Source organism: Ursus maritimus, unplaced genomic scaffold, assembly GCF_017311325.1.
Source record: "Ursus maritimus isolate PB19 unplaced genomic scaffold, ASM1731132v1 scaffold_2, whole genome shotgun sequence".
Classification (NCBI taxonomy): Eukaryota; Metazoa; Chordata; class Mammalia; order Carnivora; family Ursidae; genus Ursus; species Ursus maritimus.
The window spans coordinates 104,251,959-104,272,074 of record NW_024424452.1 but is presented as its reverse complement, the minus strand read 5'-3'; the positions used below and the strand labels follow the sequence as shown (position 1 = coordinate 104,272,074).

Sequence of the window (20,116 nt, the reverse complement as noted above, 5' to 3'; positions counted from 1 at the left end):
ATGGAATGATGCCTTCCACCCGGCCTGCAAACCCGGGACCTGACCCAAGACACCTGCTGTAGGACACTCACCCTTCTTGCCTCTTACCCAGGCTTCGATGCTCTGAGAAACTTCTAAAGCTCTCCATCAGACTGACGCGCGCTCTCCTGGGACCTCCCACCCCAGCCCGGCTCCCGCATTTCTCTCTGCTTGCGGTGTTTCAGAGGGTGTGTGTGTGTGTGTGTGTGTGTCTGTGTGTGTGTGCACGTGTGTGTCTGTGTGTGTGTCCCCACTAGGCTGTGAGCTCCTTGAGGACAGGGACCATGTCTTACTTTACTTACTGCTCTGAACTGTGTTTTTGAAATTTAACTGAATCAAGATGAGGTGGTTTAGAGACCACACACCCGGACCCTCGGCCACCAAACTATAACGAGAGCTCCAAGACAAGTGGAAGAGGAAGAGGAAGGAGAGGAAGGAATGGGACCCCCTCTCAGCCCCTTTCTCCTAAGCAACCATGTTGCCCCTCTCAGGTCTTCCCATCCTCAGCCTGACCTGGCCCCGCCTGGCTGAGAAGAGGAGGAAGAAGGTCCAGTCGGAGTCACATAACAGGTCTGTGCTGGTGACTTGTCTCTCGCATGAGTTCGTTTAATGCCCAGCTTTGTGGGAAAACCTCCAGCCCAACTCTGGGTGCTGGGGACTGCCCTCCACTAGAAAATGGGCGAGAGGACCCAACTCCATGTAAAGTGGATGGTTTCTTACACAGAACTGAGGACCCAAGAGGGTGGGAAAGAGCCAACTCAGCCTTCCTGCAGGAGACCAGAGAGCAGAGCCCCCAGACCAGCCAGAGAGACCCAGATCTTTCTGAAGCGTTCACTTCAGGCTCGTCTCCCTTGAGCCGAAATTGCTGCAAGGACAACCAAAGGGGGCTTCCTGGGTGGCTCAGTTGGTTAAGCATCTGCTTTAGGCTCAGGCCATGATCCTGGGTCCTGGGATTGACCCCTCCCTGCTCAGTGGGGAACTTGCTTCTCCTTCTTCTGACTGCNNCTCTTCCTGCTTGTGCTCTCACTCTGTCAAATAAATAAATAAAATCTTAAAAAAAACAAAAACAAACCCAAAAACAACCAAAGGAAGGCAACCAAAGAGACGTTAGCTAGAAGGTGCATGGACAGCAGAGCCCAGGCACTCAGAGTTCAGGGAATCTCCTCCGGGTGCTTTTGGAAGCCGAGCCAACTTGGTGGGTGGCTGCCTGGAGGCGGGGGCACAGTAGAGGTGGCCTGTCTAGCACCCCCAGGGCCAGGATACCTCATCTGGTCAGTTGGCCTTGGGAGAGGGGAATCAAAGGCCAGGGATGGGCTGCTGGGGAGGGAGAGCCGCTCTTGGGAGGAGCTGAGTGAGGGAGGCAGGGCTGCTGCCATCGGGAGCCTAGACGGCCCTTCTGGCTGACTCAGGTCCTGCCTGCAGGTCTGGATGTGCTAGGGCAAGTCCCGGCCTCCCCTGGCCTCCCCTCCCTCCCCGAGCGCCCGCTGCGCCAGCACACTGGGTGGGGGCCGAGCTTCCTCCTTCCATTTTCATTCGGAGGTTGGCCATAACCTGTCAGGCTGAGGGGTCACTGCCAGCCACTTTTTCGAGCCCTGCCCAGCGCTGCCTGCAAGGAGGTCAGAGCCCTGGGGGGGATGGCCCAGCAGCGGCCTTACAAGTATCTCCCCTAGGGCAGATCTGGGGGTGGCCTGGGGCAGGCACCTACATCTGACGTCTCCTCTGAGCCTCACAGAAGTCCTGCCGCTTGGGTAGCACAAACATCACATTTCAGATGAGGAAACTGAGGCCCATGACCTCACAGACAGGGAGTGGCTGAGTCTCCACTCAAACCTGGCGCTGTTGATGCTGATTCCAGAGCCCACACCTGGCTGGAGGAGGGAGGGCCCCGCATACTCGTATACTCATAGGACCGGGGTGGCGGCGGCAGCTGGCCTGAGCCACGCAGGCCTCCTCCCGTCTTCCCTCAAGCTGGGGATCTGACCCCTTGGGCCTGGGCCGGCTTTGTCCATAAGACATAAATGAAAGCCTCTGGAATAAGAAGGTTCTCAGCTCCCAGGAAAGGGGAGCTGTGAGGGCCTCTCCTGAACTGTCAAGGATCAGAGGCCGGCTCCCCGAGTCACTCTCAGCCTTGAAGGTTCCTGCAGGGTCTGCCTTACACTTCCTGGGCTTGAACATACCCTGGGGTCAGGAACGAAGCGTAGTTACAACTGCCTTGAGCTAGTATCTGACCGCATTCTTGGTGCCGTGCTAAAGCCTCGACCTGCAAAATGTTGTCTCTCTTGCACCCCAGACCCGCGAGCCCCACTCCTACCGGTGGCCGAGGAGGAGGCTCTGAGAGCAGCTGGAGCCTTGTCTAGGGTGCATGGCGGAGCTGGGATTTGAGCCCAGGTTGGCAGGCTCCAAAGCCCATGCTGTAATATTAGGATCTGAACTTCACCTCATGGCCCCAGCTCTGATGCAGGAATGAAGACTGCCATGAGGACCCTTCCAGGTGCCCTGGCTCCGGCACCTTCTCCCACCCCATGGCCCCAGGTCTCTCCTTCTGCCCCCTCCGTCCCCACCCTAGAATTGCCCCAAGAAAACTGGAGTAACCTGGAGCAGCGAGGGTTGGGTCACCTGCCTCTGCGGTGCTGTCGGAGGGCTCGATGTCTGCAAGGGCCCCTGCTGCCCCCCGGATCTTCCCGCCGGGCCGAAGGGAAAACCAGCTCTGTGCGGGCACAGTTACCACCACAGCCAGGCCAGCCGCCTGCCAGCCAGTGCTGCCAGAGTGTGGATGCACCAATGCCAGGCAGACACACGTTCTCAACTGCCCCCACCAGGGGTTGCACACGGCCTGGCTGAGCCCTCTGTACCCCCATATCTGGGGCTAGGACTCGCGGGACAGGTCCTCTGGGAAGGAGCCTGCCCCTGTGAGTCCTGCAGTCTGAAGGAGGATGGTCCCCTGCAGAGCAGGCCACCCCAGGAACCCGCGACAGGAGAAGGAGGCAGGTGTGGAGTGGGGACAATTCACCCCCCTTTCTACAGATGGCAGGAGAAGCTCGGACACAAACAAGGGAGTGTCGGTGACCATCCGAGGAGCAAACCCCAGCTCCCAGTCAGGGCAGAGCATGCCTCCCCTGTCAAAATGAGGCCTGGGTGGCTCCTTCCTTCCAGCAGATGACTCTGCGGCTGGGGCTGACCTGTCCCCTTTTCTTGGCCTTGTTACTTTGCATCTTCAGTTATCAGCTGAGAATGACCCCTGCCCTCCCTCCTACTTCCCTCCTCCCTTTCAGTGCCCAACTGGGGCTGGCAGTGACATTTAAGAGCCAATGTGGGGAAGGCACCTGACCTTGGAGAGGAATGTGGGAAATGTCTGCAGCCCAGAGCGGCCACCCCCCAGCTGGGGCCCAGGAATGCGGCCCCCAAGGGAGGTGTGTATGTGTGTGTGTGTGTGTGTGTGTGTGTGTGTGGTTGGAAGAGAAGGTAGGTGCAGGGCCCAGGAGTGCTGAAGTGTCGGGCGCCCCATAAGGTTGCCTGCTGAGACTCCTACATGGTTATAGAGTGAGGATGAACTAATTCTGCCCCCCTGGAGGCCCCCCTCTCTCGGGCCCAGTTAGGGAGGGATCCCTGACTCCTAGAGCCCCCTCAAGCCCAATGCCACAGATGCAGCTGCAGCTTGTGACTTCTCAGGCCCACAGAGCCACAGAACGTCAGAGCCTTTCAAACTAGCAGCCACCACATCCAGGCCCATTACAGGTGTGGGAACTGAGGCCAGAGAGGGGATGGGAAATCGGCGACAGGTGCGCTAATTATGGGCCAGGACTCTAGGGTGGATTCCTCCCCCACCCGCCCCCCTGTACCTGGCTTTCTCCCCTCACAAGGAAGATTCAGGTGCCCCCCCCCCCCAACACACACAAGGTCCTACAGGGTTCTTGCTGGGAATCCAGTGCCTTCTGTGAGTGCCCTTAACTGCCAGGTCAGGAGCTGCAGCCACAGGGCAGAGACTGGGGGCCCGGTCTCCATGCTCAAAGCCTCACTGCAGCTCCTGGTGAGCAGGTGACCTGTGCTCTGGCTGGACAGCAGGATAAGGTCCAGGTAACTCTGGGACTGAACCCCGAGAAAAGTGTGAGTAAGGACTCTGCTGCCCTCTCGTGGCTACACACCGTGCCTGCCTGCTGCGGTCTGGGCCTCGGGCAGCTGGTCTTGTTCAAGCCTCGGGCATCTCTCTCCCAACCCCCTCCCCCTGGAAAGTGCCCCTGGCATCATCGCACTTTCCTATCACCGAGGCCACAGCTTTGGCCACACAAAGCAGGGCGGGAAGGGTGCATGATGGTCTGTTCAGTGGGGGGTCCTGGAAGAAGGCGGCCTCAGGCCAAGAGGGGAGGCCCAGTCTGTTACTTAGAACGCCTGGGTGTGGAGAGAGACCCGGTGGTTTCCACGGAGATGGCCCCATCAGCCAACACTAGACAGGATGCTTTGAAAATTTAGAGGATATTTATTTTTCAGGAAGGTCCACCACTGCTGACGGGCACTACCCTTCACCGCTCCAGGGGATTTCTCTTTCGCTTTTCGAGAAATGCCCTCTCTTCTTGGAAGTGCCCGTGAGAAGGCTGGGATGTGAAGAGAAACCATACACAACACTCCAGAGCCTTAAAAAAATAAAGCAACAAACAACCTCCTCCACGCAAATACACACATACAAAATAACCAGATGTATAAAAGAGAGGCCACGCCCCTCCCATCCTGGCTGCCGGGCTACTTCGGGAGAGTGGGGCTGGGTGGCTCTGCCCCCTTTCCCCCAGCCAGGATGATCCAGAGGCGAAATGGTATGGAAGTGCTGGACAGCTGAGAACAAGCCCTGGCTTCCGGGAGAGGACGGGGCAGGCCCTCTCCGCGGAGCTCAGTGGGGGTAAGGTACGAAGGAACAAATAAATAAATAAATAAATAAATAAATAGAACCCAACGTGCTCCCAGAGGCCTAAGGGCTTAGGCTGAGGCTCGGGGCCCCTGAGGCCTGTTTCCCTGAAAAGAGCAGATCCAGTGACAGGCAGAAAGAATCACAGGGAAAACACAAGTCCAAAGTCACACCCCACCTGGCCTCCAGAGCCTGCATCCTTCATATCCTGGGAAAGGCCCAGAAGTGAGCCTCAAACCAGCTCTGGAAGGAGGGGTGGACGGCGCCTACTCTCTGGCCCAGCAGGTGCCTGGAGGCTGGGGGGGTGCCCTACCCTCTCTCCTTGGCATTCTCTGAGGCCAGCAGAAACCCCCCACCCACCCTTGCCTTCTGACTTTATCCAGGCCATCTCTGCAGGAGGGAACCATCAAGCCTCCAGGTTGGGCTTTTCCCCAGAAGGGAGAAGGGTTGGGACCTGGCCCTCTCCTGCTCCTATTCTATTGGCCTTCCTGACTTGCCTCCTGAGTCAGCTGGGAGAAGTCCTTGTGTGACTAATAATCAGAACAGTCCATTCTGGTGTCCTCCTCTGCTCCATTTGGCCACAGATGTCCCCACTGCCTCCGGTCGGGGCTGCGCTCGAAGCTCCGCTCAGGCCAACAGGGAGAAGGCGTCAGACAGAAGCGAGAACAGAGAAGGGGGCAGGAGCTGCTGGAATGGACAGTTTGGGCAAGAGACCAAAGCAGACACACGAAGACGTTCAAGGGCCTCAGGAATCCCAGGGTCCCTCCCGGAGAAGCAGAGCCGTCTGAGGGCCGGGGAGAGCACGGGGCGGGGGCGGGCCGGCCGCTCAGCTGGGCAGCAGCACGTGCTCCAGGAGGTAGGTGAGGGAGTCCCAGTGCTTCCAGACGAGGAAGAGGACGAGGACCAGGAGGGCGGTGCTGGTGATGCGCAGGCGCGTCTTCATGAGGGGCGTGATGAAGTTGGCGATGGTGGACACGAACACCAGCAGCACGGCCATGAGTGCCAGGATCACGTTGATGAACTTGCCCAGCAGGGCCCGCGCGTTGGCGTTCTCCACGCCCTCCAGCTGCACCACCTGCTGCTGCTGCTGCTGCAGCTCGAGCTTGGTGACCCGGGTCAGGCAGGACTCCACGGCCTCCTGCGGGGCGGGCGCGTGGGCGTTCAGCGTGGGCAGCCCCCCCGGCTGCACCCCGCCTGCCCCTCAGAGAAGGTGACCGCGCACAGCCCCCCGCCCCCCGGCCAAGGCCCCCTAGGCTGATCGGCTGCACCTGGGGACAGTCCTTTCATTACAACTATTTGGGGAGGATGGTAGGAAACTGGAGTGGTTGATTAGCATGCGTGCGTGTGTCTGTGTATGTAGGAGACACAGCTGGCCCCATCCCTGGGAGCTTCCTGTCCAGGCAGTCTACAGCCTGGAAATCCAAACTATTCATTGGCAAGGCTGCCATCAAAGAGCTGGGGGCATGGGAGGCCCCGGCCTCGGGCATGCCTCGCTCCTGTCTCCGCCCACCCCACGCTGCCCTCTCCCTCCACGTGCCCACCTGCACCGCCAGTGGATCAGCCTGTGCCCATCATGCCCCACTTGGTGTAGCCCTCCCCCTCTGGCTGCTGCCAGCTGCCAGCTCTCTCTGCATGTCCAGGGTCCCCCCCCCGCCCCTCCCCGCCAGGACCGGTCTCCGGTCGCACCTGGATGTCCCGAGCCCTCTCGTAGGACTGGTAGGCCACCTTCTCCTCCATGCTGGCCAGCTCCTGCTTCAGGTTGGTCATCTCATTCTGGTGAAGCTCGGTCAGGTCATTGAGCTGCTCCTCCAGCCGCTCATACCTGGCAGAGGAACAAGGTGTGACGGCAGTCCTGGCCCCCTCACCTCCCTTCTCTCAATTCAGGATCAATTTCATTCCTCAGTCTGCCCAGCGTGTTCAGCCCTGTTCCGATTTTAACAGCAAGGACAATGGAAGTTACTACATACACAGCTCTGCTTCCATGTAGACATGTGCCAAGGCTTCAGGCACATTATCTCGTAGGATCCTCGCTGCCCTCAACCCCATGAGATAAGTACTAGCATCATCCCATTATACAGATAAGACTGAGGCAGAGAGAGGTGAAGGAACCTGCATAAGATCACACAGCTCATGAACGGAGGAGTCAGGGACTAAATGACTTCAACATGAGCCCGTGAACCCTGGACGAAGACGCTTTCCTGGGCACCAGGGACACGGCGGGACAGACACATGATCTGTGCTCTGCAGGCACACAGTCTCCAAAGGTGACTTTTACGTCGGCTAGTTAGTTTTCAGGCAGAGTTCTGCCTCAATTTCCCAAACCTTCTTCATATATATAAAGAAGAAAAAGGAAAAGTGCTACTTAAGGAAAAGATGGCCAACAATCCCAGGGAGTGAGTACCAAGTGCCACTGGAGAGGCAGGGAGCACAAGGGCGGAGAGGGCAGAGGGGAAGGAGGGACCAGAGACTCCAGCATCAGCCAAACGTTTAAACTGACCGTGCCAGATGTTTACATACTTTGACTTTATAGGTTTGGACTCATTTAAGCTTCATGAACCCTCGGAGTAGGGATTCATGGTATTCCCGCTGCACAGACGAGGAGACCAGGTGTGGAGAGCATTAAGTACTTTGCTCAAGGTAAATAGTAGAGTAGAACTGGGTTGGGGGGGCACCTGGGTGGCTCAGTCTGTTAAATGTCTGCCTGCAGGTCATGATCTCAGGGTCCTGGGATCAAGTCCCGCATCGGGCTCTCTCCTCAGTGGGGAGTCTGCTTCTCCCTCTCCCTCTGCCCCTCCCCCTCCACTCATGCGCACGCGTGCACATGTGCTCTCTCTCTCTCTCTCTTAAGTAAATAAAATCTTTTTTTTTTTGTGGCTTCTCAACAGCGTATCATGATAAATAAAATCTTAAAAAAAAAAATGAATAGAGCTGGGGTTTGAACCCAGCTAATTTGGCTCCAGAGTCAGTGCTCTCAATCTTTCCAGATGAGAGGCCACATAGCTGGTCCCTGCCTCAGTTTCCCCTTCTGTACACTGACCCCATAACCATCAAGGAGGGACGTTCAGAGCTCCTGAGACAGGCAGCACCTTCTCCCCCTATACAGGTCCCATAACCCTATCCCCCATCTACCAGCTGCTCTGACCAGTCTGGAGGAAGGTTTCCCAGGGCCTCTTCTGGCTCCTTCCAGCAGCCTCGGCCCCTTCTACATGCACCTCCACCTGCCTCCGCCACGCGGAGTCTGAAGACTGGTGCCCAGCACACGGCCCTACCGGTAGCGCTCCTCCTGCAGGCACTGGGTCATGTACGTGTAGTCCCGCTGCAGCTGCCCCTTCAGGTCCTCCATCGAGTCCTCCAGGTGAGACTGGCCCTCCTTGATCTCCCGCAGCTCTTCCAGCACAGCGTCCAGGTTCCCGGGGGCCCCGTACAGCGCGTTCAGCTTGGGGCTCCCTAGCGCCCCGGCCGGCCCGGCCCCGGAGTTGCTGCCCGCCCCGGCCGAGCTGGCGCTGGCACTGGAGCACTCGTCATCGCTGCCGTACTTGGGGCTGGACACCAGGGTGGCACTGCCGCTCAGCGCCCGGGCCGCCTCTTCGGGGGGCCCGTCCTCCAGAGGGTCCTTCAAGTGGGCAATGTTGTCGGCACTGCCGAACTTGTTGCGGATCAGGCTGGCAAACTCCCGGGGCTTGGACACCACGGCGGTGTGGGTGGCCTGTGAGAGGCCCGAGAGGCTGCCCTTGACGCCCTCCACCACGCCACCCCCGAAGCCACTGATGCCCGCGCGCACATTGGCGCCCACGTCCTTCAGCCCCTGCTGCATGTCGCGCAGCACGTCCTTGGGCTGCCGCGAGGGCCCATTCTGCTCGATCTCCTTCAGGCGCCGGCGGTAGTGCTCCAGCTTCTTGTGCAGCTGGGCGATGGTCTGGGCCGATTTCTGGTTCTTCTTCTCGAACACCTGCTTGATGCGCGACACCTGCTGCTTGTCCGCGTTGTTGGCCAGCTTCAGGTACTCGGCCACGTTGTCATCGCGCGCCTCCTGCTCAATCTTGATCTGCTCGGTGATCTTCAGGATCTTCTGGTGCAGGTGGTCGATGGCAGCCTTGGTCCGCTGGGGGTCTGGGGCCCCGTCTGGCACGTCCAGGCTGATGGGGCCGTCGGTGTCACTGTGGCCAAGGCCGCCGGGGAGGCTCAGGGCCACGAGGTCTCCCTTGTCGACCTGGGGGAGGAGGCAAGCAGCATGGGTGAATCATGAAACCGTGGCAAGGGACACAGCGGGAATCTCTCATGTGTCCCTGGACACCTCCGGACTTGGTTTCTCTGCCTGGAGGACAGGTGCAGGATGACTAGGAAGTCTCGGGGCAAGCAGAATCACAACACAGTATTCCTTCTACAGCTACCCCCCTTTTTTTTTTTAAAGACTTTATTTCTAAGTAATCTCTACACCCTACGTGGGGCCTGAACCCATAGCTCTGAGATTAAAGAGTTGCAGGCTCCACTGACCGAGCCAGCCAGGTGCCCCTACACCAGCCATATTCGAAGGGCTCTCACATCTGTGATCTACCTCATCTTCACAACATCCCTAAAATGCAGTCTAGGCGGATCTACCCCTCCTTTGGCCCAGAGAGGTCAAGCAAGTTGCTCAGGGACACACAGCTCTGAGAAGATGGAACCTCTGGCCCAGAACTCTTGTTGCTCCATCATGTGGACCAAGGCGATCTGGACTTTGACGGAGAGTCATGGGATTGACTTGCCAGGGATGAGACAAGTTGTCCCTCTGGACTCAACCTACCCGAAAGGCTCCTGCCTGGAGCGGGCCTCTCCCCGAGGGCTGACCGAAGCCTATACTCTGGCCCCACGCAGGCGCCGGAAGCCTCCCCGCCCTCCCCACCCAGCTTCCCTAATGCAGCAGCAGGTCACCCTCCTCTGCTGACACCCCTCCCAGCCCCTCCATCACCTTCCAGCTCTCTCGAGTCGTCGGCAACCTCTTCCGCTTCATGATGGTGGGAGCACCTGGCCCTGCCCAGTCTCCCAGATGCGGGCCCCGGGGCCAAGGGAGGCAGGGACTGGTCCGGGGGCCCAAGGGCAGCAGGGCCCAGCCCAGAGGGGGTGAATGAGCAGGAAGGAGAAGACAGCCCCTTTCCACACCAGCAGGCAGGCTTCCCAAGTGCATCAGGATGGTACAGAGGAGGAGAGAGGCTGAGAAAGGCTGGGGGTGGTGGGGAGAAAGGAAAGAGAGGTCACAGGCGATAGGAAAGATGGGAAACCCGGGGTCAGAGGAACGCGGGCGGGCCTGGAGTCCTGCTCTCCCAGAGCCGGCTCCCCCTCGGTGGCAGGAGGATCTCTCTGTCCGCAGCTGGGTCCCCAGTGTCTTATCACCATGCAAGAACGGAAGCGGCAGGAAATGGCTCAACCCCATGTATTTTTACACACAGCAACCCCCAGGACGGCCGGGTCGGATCATTTGCTCTTCGTGTGTGTGGGGCGGGATGAGGTATGTGTGGGGGAAGGGGTTAAACACAAAGAGAGTGGCCCGGTCACACACCCCGGAACCGGAAGCAGCCTGTGCCAATTACAGGCAGAAGTCACCGCACTCGGCTTCTGCTGAGGTGCAAAGTTATTGGAAAACACTATTGAAAACAACGCCCTGCCAAAATGAGGAGCCAGGGGAGGGTGGCGCCTCTGTGGGCTTCCTCTGGGGCCTTTTCAGGTCACAGCACCACAGGGGATGCTGGGGACAACGCCAATCCCTTTTCCAATCTCCCCTTACATTTGCTTTGGGTCTCCCTTCGTGTGTCCTGGCCCTCCCTCCAGGTGCTCAGACCTCCAGAACCCTGGCTCCTCGGATTTCCTGACCTTGTATGCCAGAGGGGCCAATTCCACAGTCTCCTTTAAATGATCTGTCCCAAGGTCTAACTGTCACGCCAGTCTGACTTAAAACCCCATCCTGCAGTTAAACGCCTTCCTCTTGTGCTATTCCTGCAGTGCCAACAAACAGCCTGACCTTTGTCCTGGCCCTGAGTATCCCCACCTGAGACATGGGATAATCCTGCCTCCTCTCAGGTCTTTGCGAGGATCACACACGATGATGTCTATAGAGCACTTAGCTCAGTGCCAGGCATACAGAAGGCACTCGTAAGTGCTGTCTGATCTAGGCAGCACAATTTGGGGGTGGGGTGGGAGGGATGAAGTTTAATTAGGAGATTATACCAATCAATTCACTCCATATTGATACTACAGCATAGATACTGAAATACAAAAAATTAAATTCTCTAGGAACACATGACTTTTTTTTTTAAGAGTCGAGAACACATGTAAGCTAGGGGAGGGCCGCAGGGGGAAGTGGCAGAGAGAGAATCTGAAGCAGGCTCCATGCTCAGCACGGAGCCCAACACAGGGCTCGATCCCACGACCTGAGATCATGATCTGAGCCGAAATCAAGAGTCAGACACTCAAATGACTGAGCCAGGCAGGCGCCCCTAGGAACACATGACTTTTAAGATTAAATAATCCAGTCCTCTTCTAAGGCCACTGTCCTTCCAAAGAGGTTCAATTCTCTTTCCCCCTCTTTGTGGGAGAAAAAAACATCCAAAAAGTGAGTTTTGGGTCTGGCTGAAGCCTGGCTCGATGCTCAGCGCCAGGCAGTTTGCTGTCTCTCAAGGAGCAGAGCATCTGTTGCAGGGACTGGGAGGGGTGTGGGAGGAGCTCATGAGACAGGAATGCCCTGAAGAGAAGTGCTTTAGGACTCCGAAGTGTCTAAAATAGCAGCTCTCCCCCTACCTTGGCTTTACTCCGGCAGCTTGGTGTGTCTCCTTCCGTGATTTAGAGTCTGTCTAGCTTACAAATGGAAAAGCAGAGTGGAAGTTGGCTGTGAAATCCCCATGAATGAGAGGAGAACAGACATTCCCGGGAAAACGAGCTGGGGCCTGATGGTGGGCTTTGTGGCCTGGGGCTGGGGTCCTGGCCCCCTTGCCGGCCGCTCTTCCCTGGCTTAGGGCCCAGACTCGAGCCTGGGAGTCCTGCACTAGGACACTAGCTCCTTCATGCCCCTCCACTGGCGTCTACCACACCTGGACCCCGCTGGGCAACTCCAGTCACAGAACACCCCCCTGCCCTTCTCCCCCATGGGGGAAGGCGCATGTTGGAGTTGGAGGAAGGTGGGGAGCTCTCCATGCCCCCCTCAATATACCCCCTACTATGGCAGCAGAGCCCTTTCAGGACTGAATCGAGACAGAGTGATTAAGGGACAGAAAGCCAAGGAGGTGGCAGATGGCAGACAGAGGGTACAAAGAGGGAGAATACTTTATCAAAAGGAGGAAAATTCAAGCATAAGATGACAAAACGATGAAGGATGGAAAAAGCAGAAGAGGAGAAAGTGATCTGAAAAAAAAATTTAAAAAGCATACACAGACATACAACTTTTTGAATAAAGAAAAGCAATGAGACCATAGCATTATTGACAAAAGCCAAGAAGGGAAGCAGCCCAAGCGTCCACGGACTGACGAATGGATGAAGAAGAGTCGGTACACGTGTACAACGGAATAGTACTCAGCCATAAAGAAGAGTGAAACCTTGCAACGTTTGCGACGACACGGATGGAGCTAGAGAGTATAAGGCTAAGCGAACTAAGTCAGTTGGAGAAAGACAAATACTGTATGATTTCACTCCCATGTGGAATCTAAAAAACAAGATAAACAAGACAAAACCAGAAACAGACTCTTAAATATAGAGAACAAACTGGTGTTAACCAGACGGGAGGTGGGCGGAGGGCAACAGAAACAGGTGATGGCGACAAGAATTTAGATTTAGGACCCTGGCTCTGTCCCTCACGTGCTGTGTGCCCTTGGAAATGTCATGAACTCTTCTGGGACTCCACTTTCTCATCTGGAAAAGGGAGGTGATTCCACGGCCCTCAAAGGGCTGTCAGGAGGATGAAATCAGACACGGAAGGAAAGCCACGATCACAGCACGATCTCAGGGCAGCCAGCAGGTGCTCAAAACCAAACATAAATGGATACTTCACACTCGCTCACGTGGCTGTCATGTTTCAAAGGAAAATAACAAGTGTCGGCGACGATGTGGAGAAACTAGAGCCCTCACACCTTGCTGGGGGGAACGTAAAGCCGCCGCAGGGGGAAGTAGCTTGGGGGTCCCTCAGTCAGTTACACATAGGTCTGCCACATGATCCCCCAATTCCACTTCTGGGTCTACACCCAAAGGAATAAAAAATGGGTGTTCAGGGGCGCCTGGGTGGCGCAGTCGGTTAAAAGTCCAACTCTTGGTTTCGGCTCGGGTCGTAACCTCAGGGTCGTGAGATCGAGCCTGGCGTCAGGCTCCGCGCTCAGTGCGGAGTCTGCTTGAGACTCTCCCTCTGTCCCTGCCCCTCCCCTGCCTGCACACTCTCTCTTTCTCTAAAATGAATAAATCTTGAAGTGCCTGAGTGGCTCGGTTGGTTAAGTGTCTGCCTTCAGCTCAGGTCATGATCCCACCTGGGATCGAGCCCCGCATCAGGCTCCCTGCTCAGCAGGAAGCCTGCTTCTCCCTCTGTCCCTCCCCCCTGCTCATGCACGCTCTCTTTCCAATAAATAAATAAAATCTTAAAAAAATAATAAAATCAAATAAATCTTTAAAAAATATAAAAATTAAAATATTTTAATAAATAAAAATGGGTGTTCAAACAAGTGCTTATACACAGATGCTCACAGCGGCACTTCTCACAATAGCCGAAGGGTGGACACAACTCAGATGGCCATTAGCCGATGAATGGGCCAACCAAACTGGTACATCCATAGAGCGGAATATTATTTGGCCATAAAAGAAATGAAGCACCACCAATACGTACTACAAGATGGATGAACTTTGAGAACATCACACCAAGCAAAAGAAACCAGACACAAAAGGTCACGTACAAGGATTCCATATATATGAAATGTCCAGAATGCTTAAATCCAAAGAGATAGAAGGCAGACTAGCAGTGGCCAGGGGCTGGGGGCAGGGGAGGAGCGGGCAGTGGCTGCTTCACAGGTCTGCCTTTCCTTTGGGGGTGATGACCATCTTCTGGAACTAGACAGAGGTGGTGATTACAAACCAGGATGTGGAAGGCGAGGGGTCCTCCAACCTGCTGGGTCTGGCCACAGCTCCAACTAATGTCCTATCAGAGGGGGGCCTGCGGGAGGGTACCTGGGGTCTTCATCTTACAGTCTCATTTCAACAGAGCAGAAGCTCTTTCTAACTCACTCTCAAACCCCTGTCCTGGGGCTGGGTCCAGATCACTCAAGCCCTGGTCACTGTGGGGTGGACACTCCCTGGGTCCCCAGCTGGAACATGGCAGTGAGTGGGCTACTATTACCGCTCCTCTCTCGAAACCGTCACAGAGCCTCACGCCACTCTGTCCATGCCCCACGGCCAGCACCACACCTGGAGTTGCGGCCCCAGCACCATGGCCTCCCCACCCCTCTCTCCTAAGGCACCTGACCCCAAGATGAATCCCTGTGCACGGGCCAGGCAAGTTCTTACAAGGGGAGAATGGTGGAGGGAGGGCCATGCTTCCTTCCACGATGCCATTCCATCCCCGGGAGGCCGCGCCATGCTCCCCGCTCACAGTACCTACCAGCCAGGGCTGAGGTCATAGACCTTGTTCTAAACAGTGACTGAGGTCCAAGAAGTCCTGGTGAATGTTCTGGAAGAGCCAGAGATGGGATGTTGTCTGAAGCGTCCAGGGTGCAACTTTCTCTCTTCCTCTCCCTGCTTCCTGCACCTGGAAGCACCCCCACCACATGGCCTCACAGAGCCGTGGACTCTCCTCCCTGCCCCCTTCCGGCAATTCTGAACGAAGCCGGATTAGGCACGCTGCCAGATCACAGGAGCTCCCAGGCCCCGGCTCCTGTGGGGCTCCTGTGGGCCTCCGGGGGCTCCCAGCTCCTCCCAGGCCTGAGCTCACGTCCTCTGTTAACCTGGGTCCAGACGTGGGGCAACGGCTCCCCCTCCTGCACACCAACCAGTCCGGCCACCCGGATCCCTAAGGCCAGGAGCACACGGTACACACTACAGGGGCGGAAAGCACCCGGGGCTTCATAAAACTCCGTGCATGGAGGAGACGGGACCAGCTATTGTGAGACGGGACCGTGGTTCTATTTCTCCAGCAAAGGACTAAATACACGAAGCATTCTTCAAGGGGAACCGTACCGACAAGCACAACTTGGAAGGAGTGTGTGCCCCACACCTGTAACCCCAGGTCCCCACAAGACCGCAGGGGGCTCCCAGCCAGACTCCCCGCCCCAGGGGACAAGAGCGCCTTCCGGGATTTACAAAGTACTGCTGTTAGGGGCCCCAGGGCAGGTTGCCCCAGAAGATGAGGACTTTCCTGTCGTAGCTCTCTGCTCAGGGATCGGAAAGCCAACACTAAGGTCACCCTTAGACCAAAAAAAAAAAAAAAAAAAAAAAAAAACAGAGAGAGAGAGAGAGAGAGAAGGGAGGGGACGAGAAGAGCCCTAGAGCTTCTATGTTTCCCTTTAGGAGAGCAGGCAGCCCCTGCCACCCTGGGACACGGGGCCTTTGGGCTCCCTCCCAGGGTGGGAACAAGAGGGTCTGTGAGTCTGGCCAAGCAGGCTGAGATCTAGGCAGAATGCTGCTCCTGAGCAGGCCTGGGCATCCGGTGGCTAAGAGCCTAGAAGGCAAGTGTGAAGGGGGCTGTGGGGCCCATGGTGACTCAGCAGAGATGCTCCCATCTGCTGACTTCTGGCCCCGGGGCTCTGATCTGAGCACCCCTCTCAGGAGGGAGAACACTCGGATTCCCTTTTCCTCCCAGTCCCCAGAGGGAAAGGGAGGCAAGCCAGGGGCAGGACGGAAAGGGACATTGAGGACCAGCTAACATCCTTCTGCCCAAAGAGGCAGTCTGACCTGATGGGGAAGCGGAGAGGAAGGGGACCTGACGTCTCCCACACCAACCTGAGATTCCAGCCAGAGCTGGATATGTGATCCCAACCCCTGGTCCTAGAGTCAGGGGCGGCCCCCCCCTCCCAAATCGGCAGGTACAGCCTTTGGGGCCGCTGGCTCTTTCTCTGCCTGGTGAGGATGGGATGGCAGTTTGCAGTCGCCCAGTCCCAGCTCTGGACACACCATCCCAGCTGACCCAGGCACCCCATGTGGGAAAGGCGCAGGAGACAGGGGGTGGGGACGGTACCGGCCCACCCGGCAGTTCCACCGGTGCCTGGGAGCCTAAGCAGCTTTTCTCCGGAGGGCAGGGAGGCACATGCTGAGGCACTTAATGGGGTACACATGGGGGGCCCCCCAGGTCTGTTCACTGGGGTACAGTGGGGTGAAGAACTCCTGCAGCGCGGCCCCAGCCACCACAAGGGGGATTCAAGGGGCAGGAGCCTGAGGGCCCTGGCTCTTCCCGCAGTGCCCCTTCCTTGCTGGCACGGCATGGCCTCAGCGGCTTTACCAGGAATTGTGTGCTGCAACAAGGGATTTGAGGGCTCGGAGCACAGACGAGGAAATGCGCTCGCTCTTCCTTGGGGACAGCACGTGTGATCTCACAGCAGCCAGGCACTGCAGTGGAGGCTTCCCTCAGCCTCTGCCTGCCACCTCCAGGTGCCCTCTCCCCGCTGGCCCTCAGGGCCAGCCTCTTCTCTCTCTCCCCTAGCCCTCGGCTTCCCGTCCCTTCTGCCAGGCCCACCCACTGGTTCTGGTCAAATCCATACCCTCCCCCTGCCCTGCTGACAACGACGCCCTTCTCCACACAAATGTCCTGCACACTCTTCTGCCTCCTCACACCCGCTGGGTCCCGGGTCAGCCCGGAGCTACCCTCCTGCCTTGGGGCCTCCTCCATTCCCCATCTTGCAAATTCTCCAAAAGCTCCAGGCACCCAGCACTTTGCTCCTTCTGGACTCCCCACGTCCACCTGGGGTCGGTGCTCATGGGACCTTCACGCCCCTCTCTCCCTGTTAATGTTTCTCTGTAGACAGACGTGATCGCAACCAGGCACGCGCCTCCCACTTCATTTCACATCACCTCCCCTGGCTCCAAGAGGAGTCACCCATGGCAACCGGTTTCTAGAGGCATCTGTACTAGGGTTCAGCCATGGTCCCACACAAGACCCCCTGACCCGACCCCAGGGGCCCTCCTGACACGCCTCAGGCTAAGCCTGGAGGCCGGTGTTCACCCCCTCCTCCCTTCTCCCGCTCACAAAGAGTTCTCTGTAATGGAGAGAGGGGGCCACACCTTGAGACACCAGAGGGTGAGCATGAGCCACCTGGCTTTCTCCCAACCCTGCCCGGTGAACGTCTCTCCTCCCACCCACCAGGGGCCTCACCTGTGTGGGTACCGTTTCCCGAAGCCGTGCTGGTGACGGGGTGCCAGGACCTCTGAGGCTCCAGCTTTCCCCAGGCTGGGCCGGGCCCCCAGGGTCACAGTCCCTGGGCAGCACAGGGCTTGCCAAGGGAAGCCGGGCTCTGCGAGCAGGTGCGCCCAAGCTCCCAGGCTCTGCGGCCGCCATCTCCGGCCTGAGGCCCAGCCTGGGGATTAGGGGTGGATTGCTCTGGGAGATTTCCCCTCCCCTGGGGCTCACAGGCTGCTCCTTCCCATCTGGGAGGAGACAGGCAGGATCACTGAGCGGGTAGACCCAGCTCTGATGAGGTGCCCCCCTGCCCTTTTCTACCCACCCCCAAGGCCAGCTGTTGCCACGGTGAGTTCAATGTGCATGAGGACCCCCAGGTGTGACAGGCAGCAACTCCAGCCCTGGTGGGGGCAGGGCAGCACATGGGGACACATGTGCCTGCATCACTCATCCACCTAGACGGGCACTCTGCTCATCCCCTCCCATCATGCATGCTTCCCCCATCGGAAGCCCTTCTCATACAGTCATGGTCCCATGGACTCCCTCTCTTCACCTTCTAATGGAAGTAGGGCTCCTAGCCAGGCTTCCAGGATGGAGGGGTCTCGAAAGCCAAAAAGGCTAGAGCCTGGAGGCGACTGCTTGTCAGATCCTAACACAGCCAGCTCAGCCTGGAGCCCTTTACCTCTCTCTCCCTGCTGCTCTGCTCACTGGCGCGCGGCATCATCACTCCCAAGGCACCCTCCCTCGCCAAGAACTCCCTGGGGGAGTCAGAACTCAGCCAGCCTCACCCACAGGACTCCTCTGCTCTGATTTTCTTCCACGAATCCACTCTGCTCGGATACCACTGCAACTACTTCGCTGCCTTCTGCTCCCCATTCCGCTCTCTCCTCTCCACCCCATCCCCAACACCCCCCAGCATGGCCCAGGTGAAAACACCCAAGATCAAACACAGCCGGCAAACTCACAGCAGTCCCTTCCTCCTTGGACCTCATCTTGACACTCCCAGCAGGAAATCCTGTGAGCGGCCAGCAGAGGGGGTCAGAGGGCCACAGTTGAGGAGAGCACGCTGTGAGCGGGCTGGATGGCCTGCAGGGTTCAGGGCCAGGCTGGGGCTCTCAGGGAGGCTTCCGAAGTAGAATCACCAAAAGGCACGGACCTTGCACCTACTTGAGCCAGCGAGGGACTCAGGGCTTAAATACTGAGAGTCCACACGTGGTAGGGTGGTCCCAAGAAGGTGCAAAGAGATAAGGAGGGCCCAGGGCTATCTCTGGGGCGCAATGCCAGGGCACGCAGCCAAAAACACCAAAAGCAGGAGTCCCCACACCCTGGCCTCACAGAAACCTTACACACATTAATGGTGGCCGATGACTTGGAGTTTGTGACGACAGGAACCTAGCAAAAGCCCATCACACAGGTCCCATTTTCTGGGGGCCAGCTCAGCCATGTGCGGTCAGGGAACACTTCCAGCAGCTCCCGATGTCTGCAAAAATCCCTCGATTTTTACTTTATGCTTTGGCATTGTGCACAGTTCCTCTTGCATAATGGTTATGTGTAAATAGGCCTTAGGTCTTACTTCCCCTAGGAAGGCAGGAACCACATCTTAAATATATCCGAGCCTTTCACCGTGCCCAACAGAGGACGGACCCTTCCTCCATATGCACAATGACCAAATGCCCTACCTCCTCGAGCTGCAACCAGCAGTGGACCTACTGCGGCTCTGTCCTACGTGGCCACAGACACAAGCTGGTCTGCTCGTACAAAGACATCCCTCTCCTTCCAGAACTAATGACAATCCTATAAAATGATGCCTAAGGCAAAGCGTACTGGAACCAAAATTTTTAAAAGCATGTTTTCGCACGCATTCTTAACACAGTCTAGATAATAACATTTTGGTTACTTCAAAATTATCATCAAAAACCTTTACCTTTTCCTAAATCCATAGCAGCTCTTACTGATTTTTTCCCCAGTATTTCTCACTCCAAAAGTGTTTTGTTTTTTTTTTTTAAAGATTTTATTTTTAAATCATCTCTACACCCAATGTGGGGCTCAGACTCACAGCCCTGAGACCAAGAGACGCACACTCCACCAACCAAGCCAGCCAGATGCCCTGTAAAAGTGTTCTAACTACTTCAGAAATTTTGGTTGGAAAACATCCACAACCCACCAAACAAGCCATAATTTTAAAGGCCTCATTTTTGTATGTCATGTATCAAGTCAGATTCAGCATTATGCCTAGAAGTACTTCAAAAAAGGTTTGTTGCGTAAATGGAACAATTAAAAACAAACAAACAAACACACACATCTCTCCCCTGCCTCCCTCCTTTCTAGACTCCGCCAAGCTAAGATCTGTAACCTTTCCCTACAGGCAGAGCAGAAGGCGGCCGTGCCGGCAGGAGGCCAGAGCTGGGGCTGGGGCCGGGGACGCTAAGCTCTGGAGCTCTCTCATGAGCTCTCACTCCCTGGACTGCCCAGGACCGTGAAGGCTCAGAAGCACCAGAAAGAGGTTCCTGCAAAACACATCGCACCACCAAGACGACCCAGAGGAGAGTCACCGTGCACAGGCATCCGGCGTCTCCCTCACGGGAGGGTTCAGCTTCTCGGCTCCGGGGACAACCCACCCATCCGCACAATAACTGAACAGCAGGAAAAAGGGGGGTGGAGTGCAGGGGTGAACCAACAGTCTGCTAAGAGAAAAGGAACAAACAGGAATCCGGGGGACTTCTGCCAGGCAAGCCAGAAGGAGAGAGATCCCTTTTCCTCTAGAGTCTGTTCTTGTCTTTACACGTATGAAATGTTCCCAGACCTGCCAAGGACACAGAACTTCCTGCCCTGGGGGTGGGGAGCAGGGAGCCTGAGGCGTCCCGGTGTGGTAGGAA

At 56.9% G+C, this 20,116-nt stretch overlaps 1 protein-coding gene and 1 long non-coding RNA gene across 4 annotated transcripts in view; both read right to left on the bottom strand.

Moving 5' to 3' along the window:
* Window positions 1-603: 603 nt before the first annotated feature.
* LOC121103701 lies at window positions 604-3,553 on the bottom strand. Its single transcript, XR_005835892.1, has 2 exons — window positions 2,611-3,553; window positions 604-1,046 (listed from the first exon to the last, which is right to left on the bottom strand). It is a non-coding gene; the product is annotated as an uncharacterized LOC121103701 (long non-coding RNA).
* A 916-nt stretch (window positions 3,554-4,469) lies between these two features.
* TMCC2 (transmembrane and coiled-coil domain family 2) overlaps window positions 4,470-20,116 on the bottom strand; it is a 38,249-nt gene continuing 22,602 nt past the window's right edge. For 2 of the 3 annotated variants that reach the window (XM_040636512.1, XM_040636513.1), the window contains exons 3-5: window positions 8,182-9,122; window positions 6,599-6,734; window positions 4,470-6,050 (exon numbers count right to left, since the gene is read on the bottom strand). In XM_040636512.1, coding sequence (XP_040492446.1) covers window positions 5,739-6,050; window positions 6,599-6,734; window positions 8,182-9,122 — 1,389 coding nt within the window. In that variant the 3' untranslated portion in view covers window positions 4,470-5,738. Of the gene's footprint in view, window positions 6,051-6,598; window positions 6,735-8,181; window positions 9,123-18,205; window positions 18,430-20,116 lie in introns of those variants that run through there. The other variant, XM_008699531.2, reaches the window with a different exon arrangement.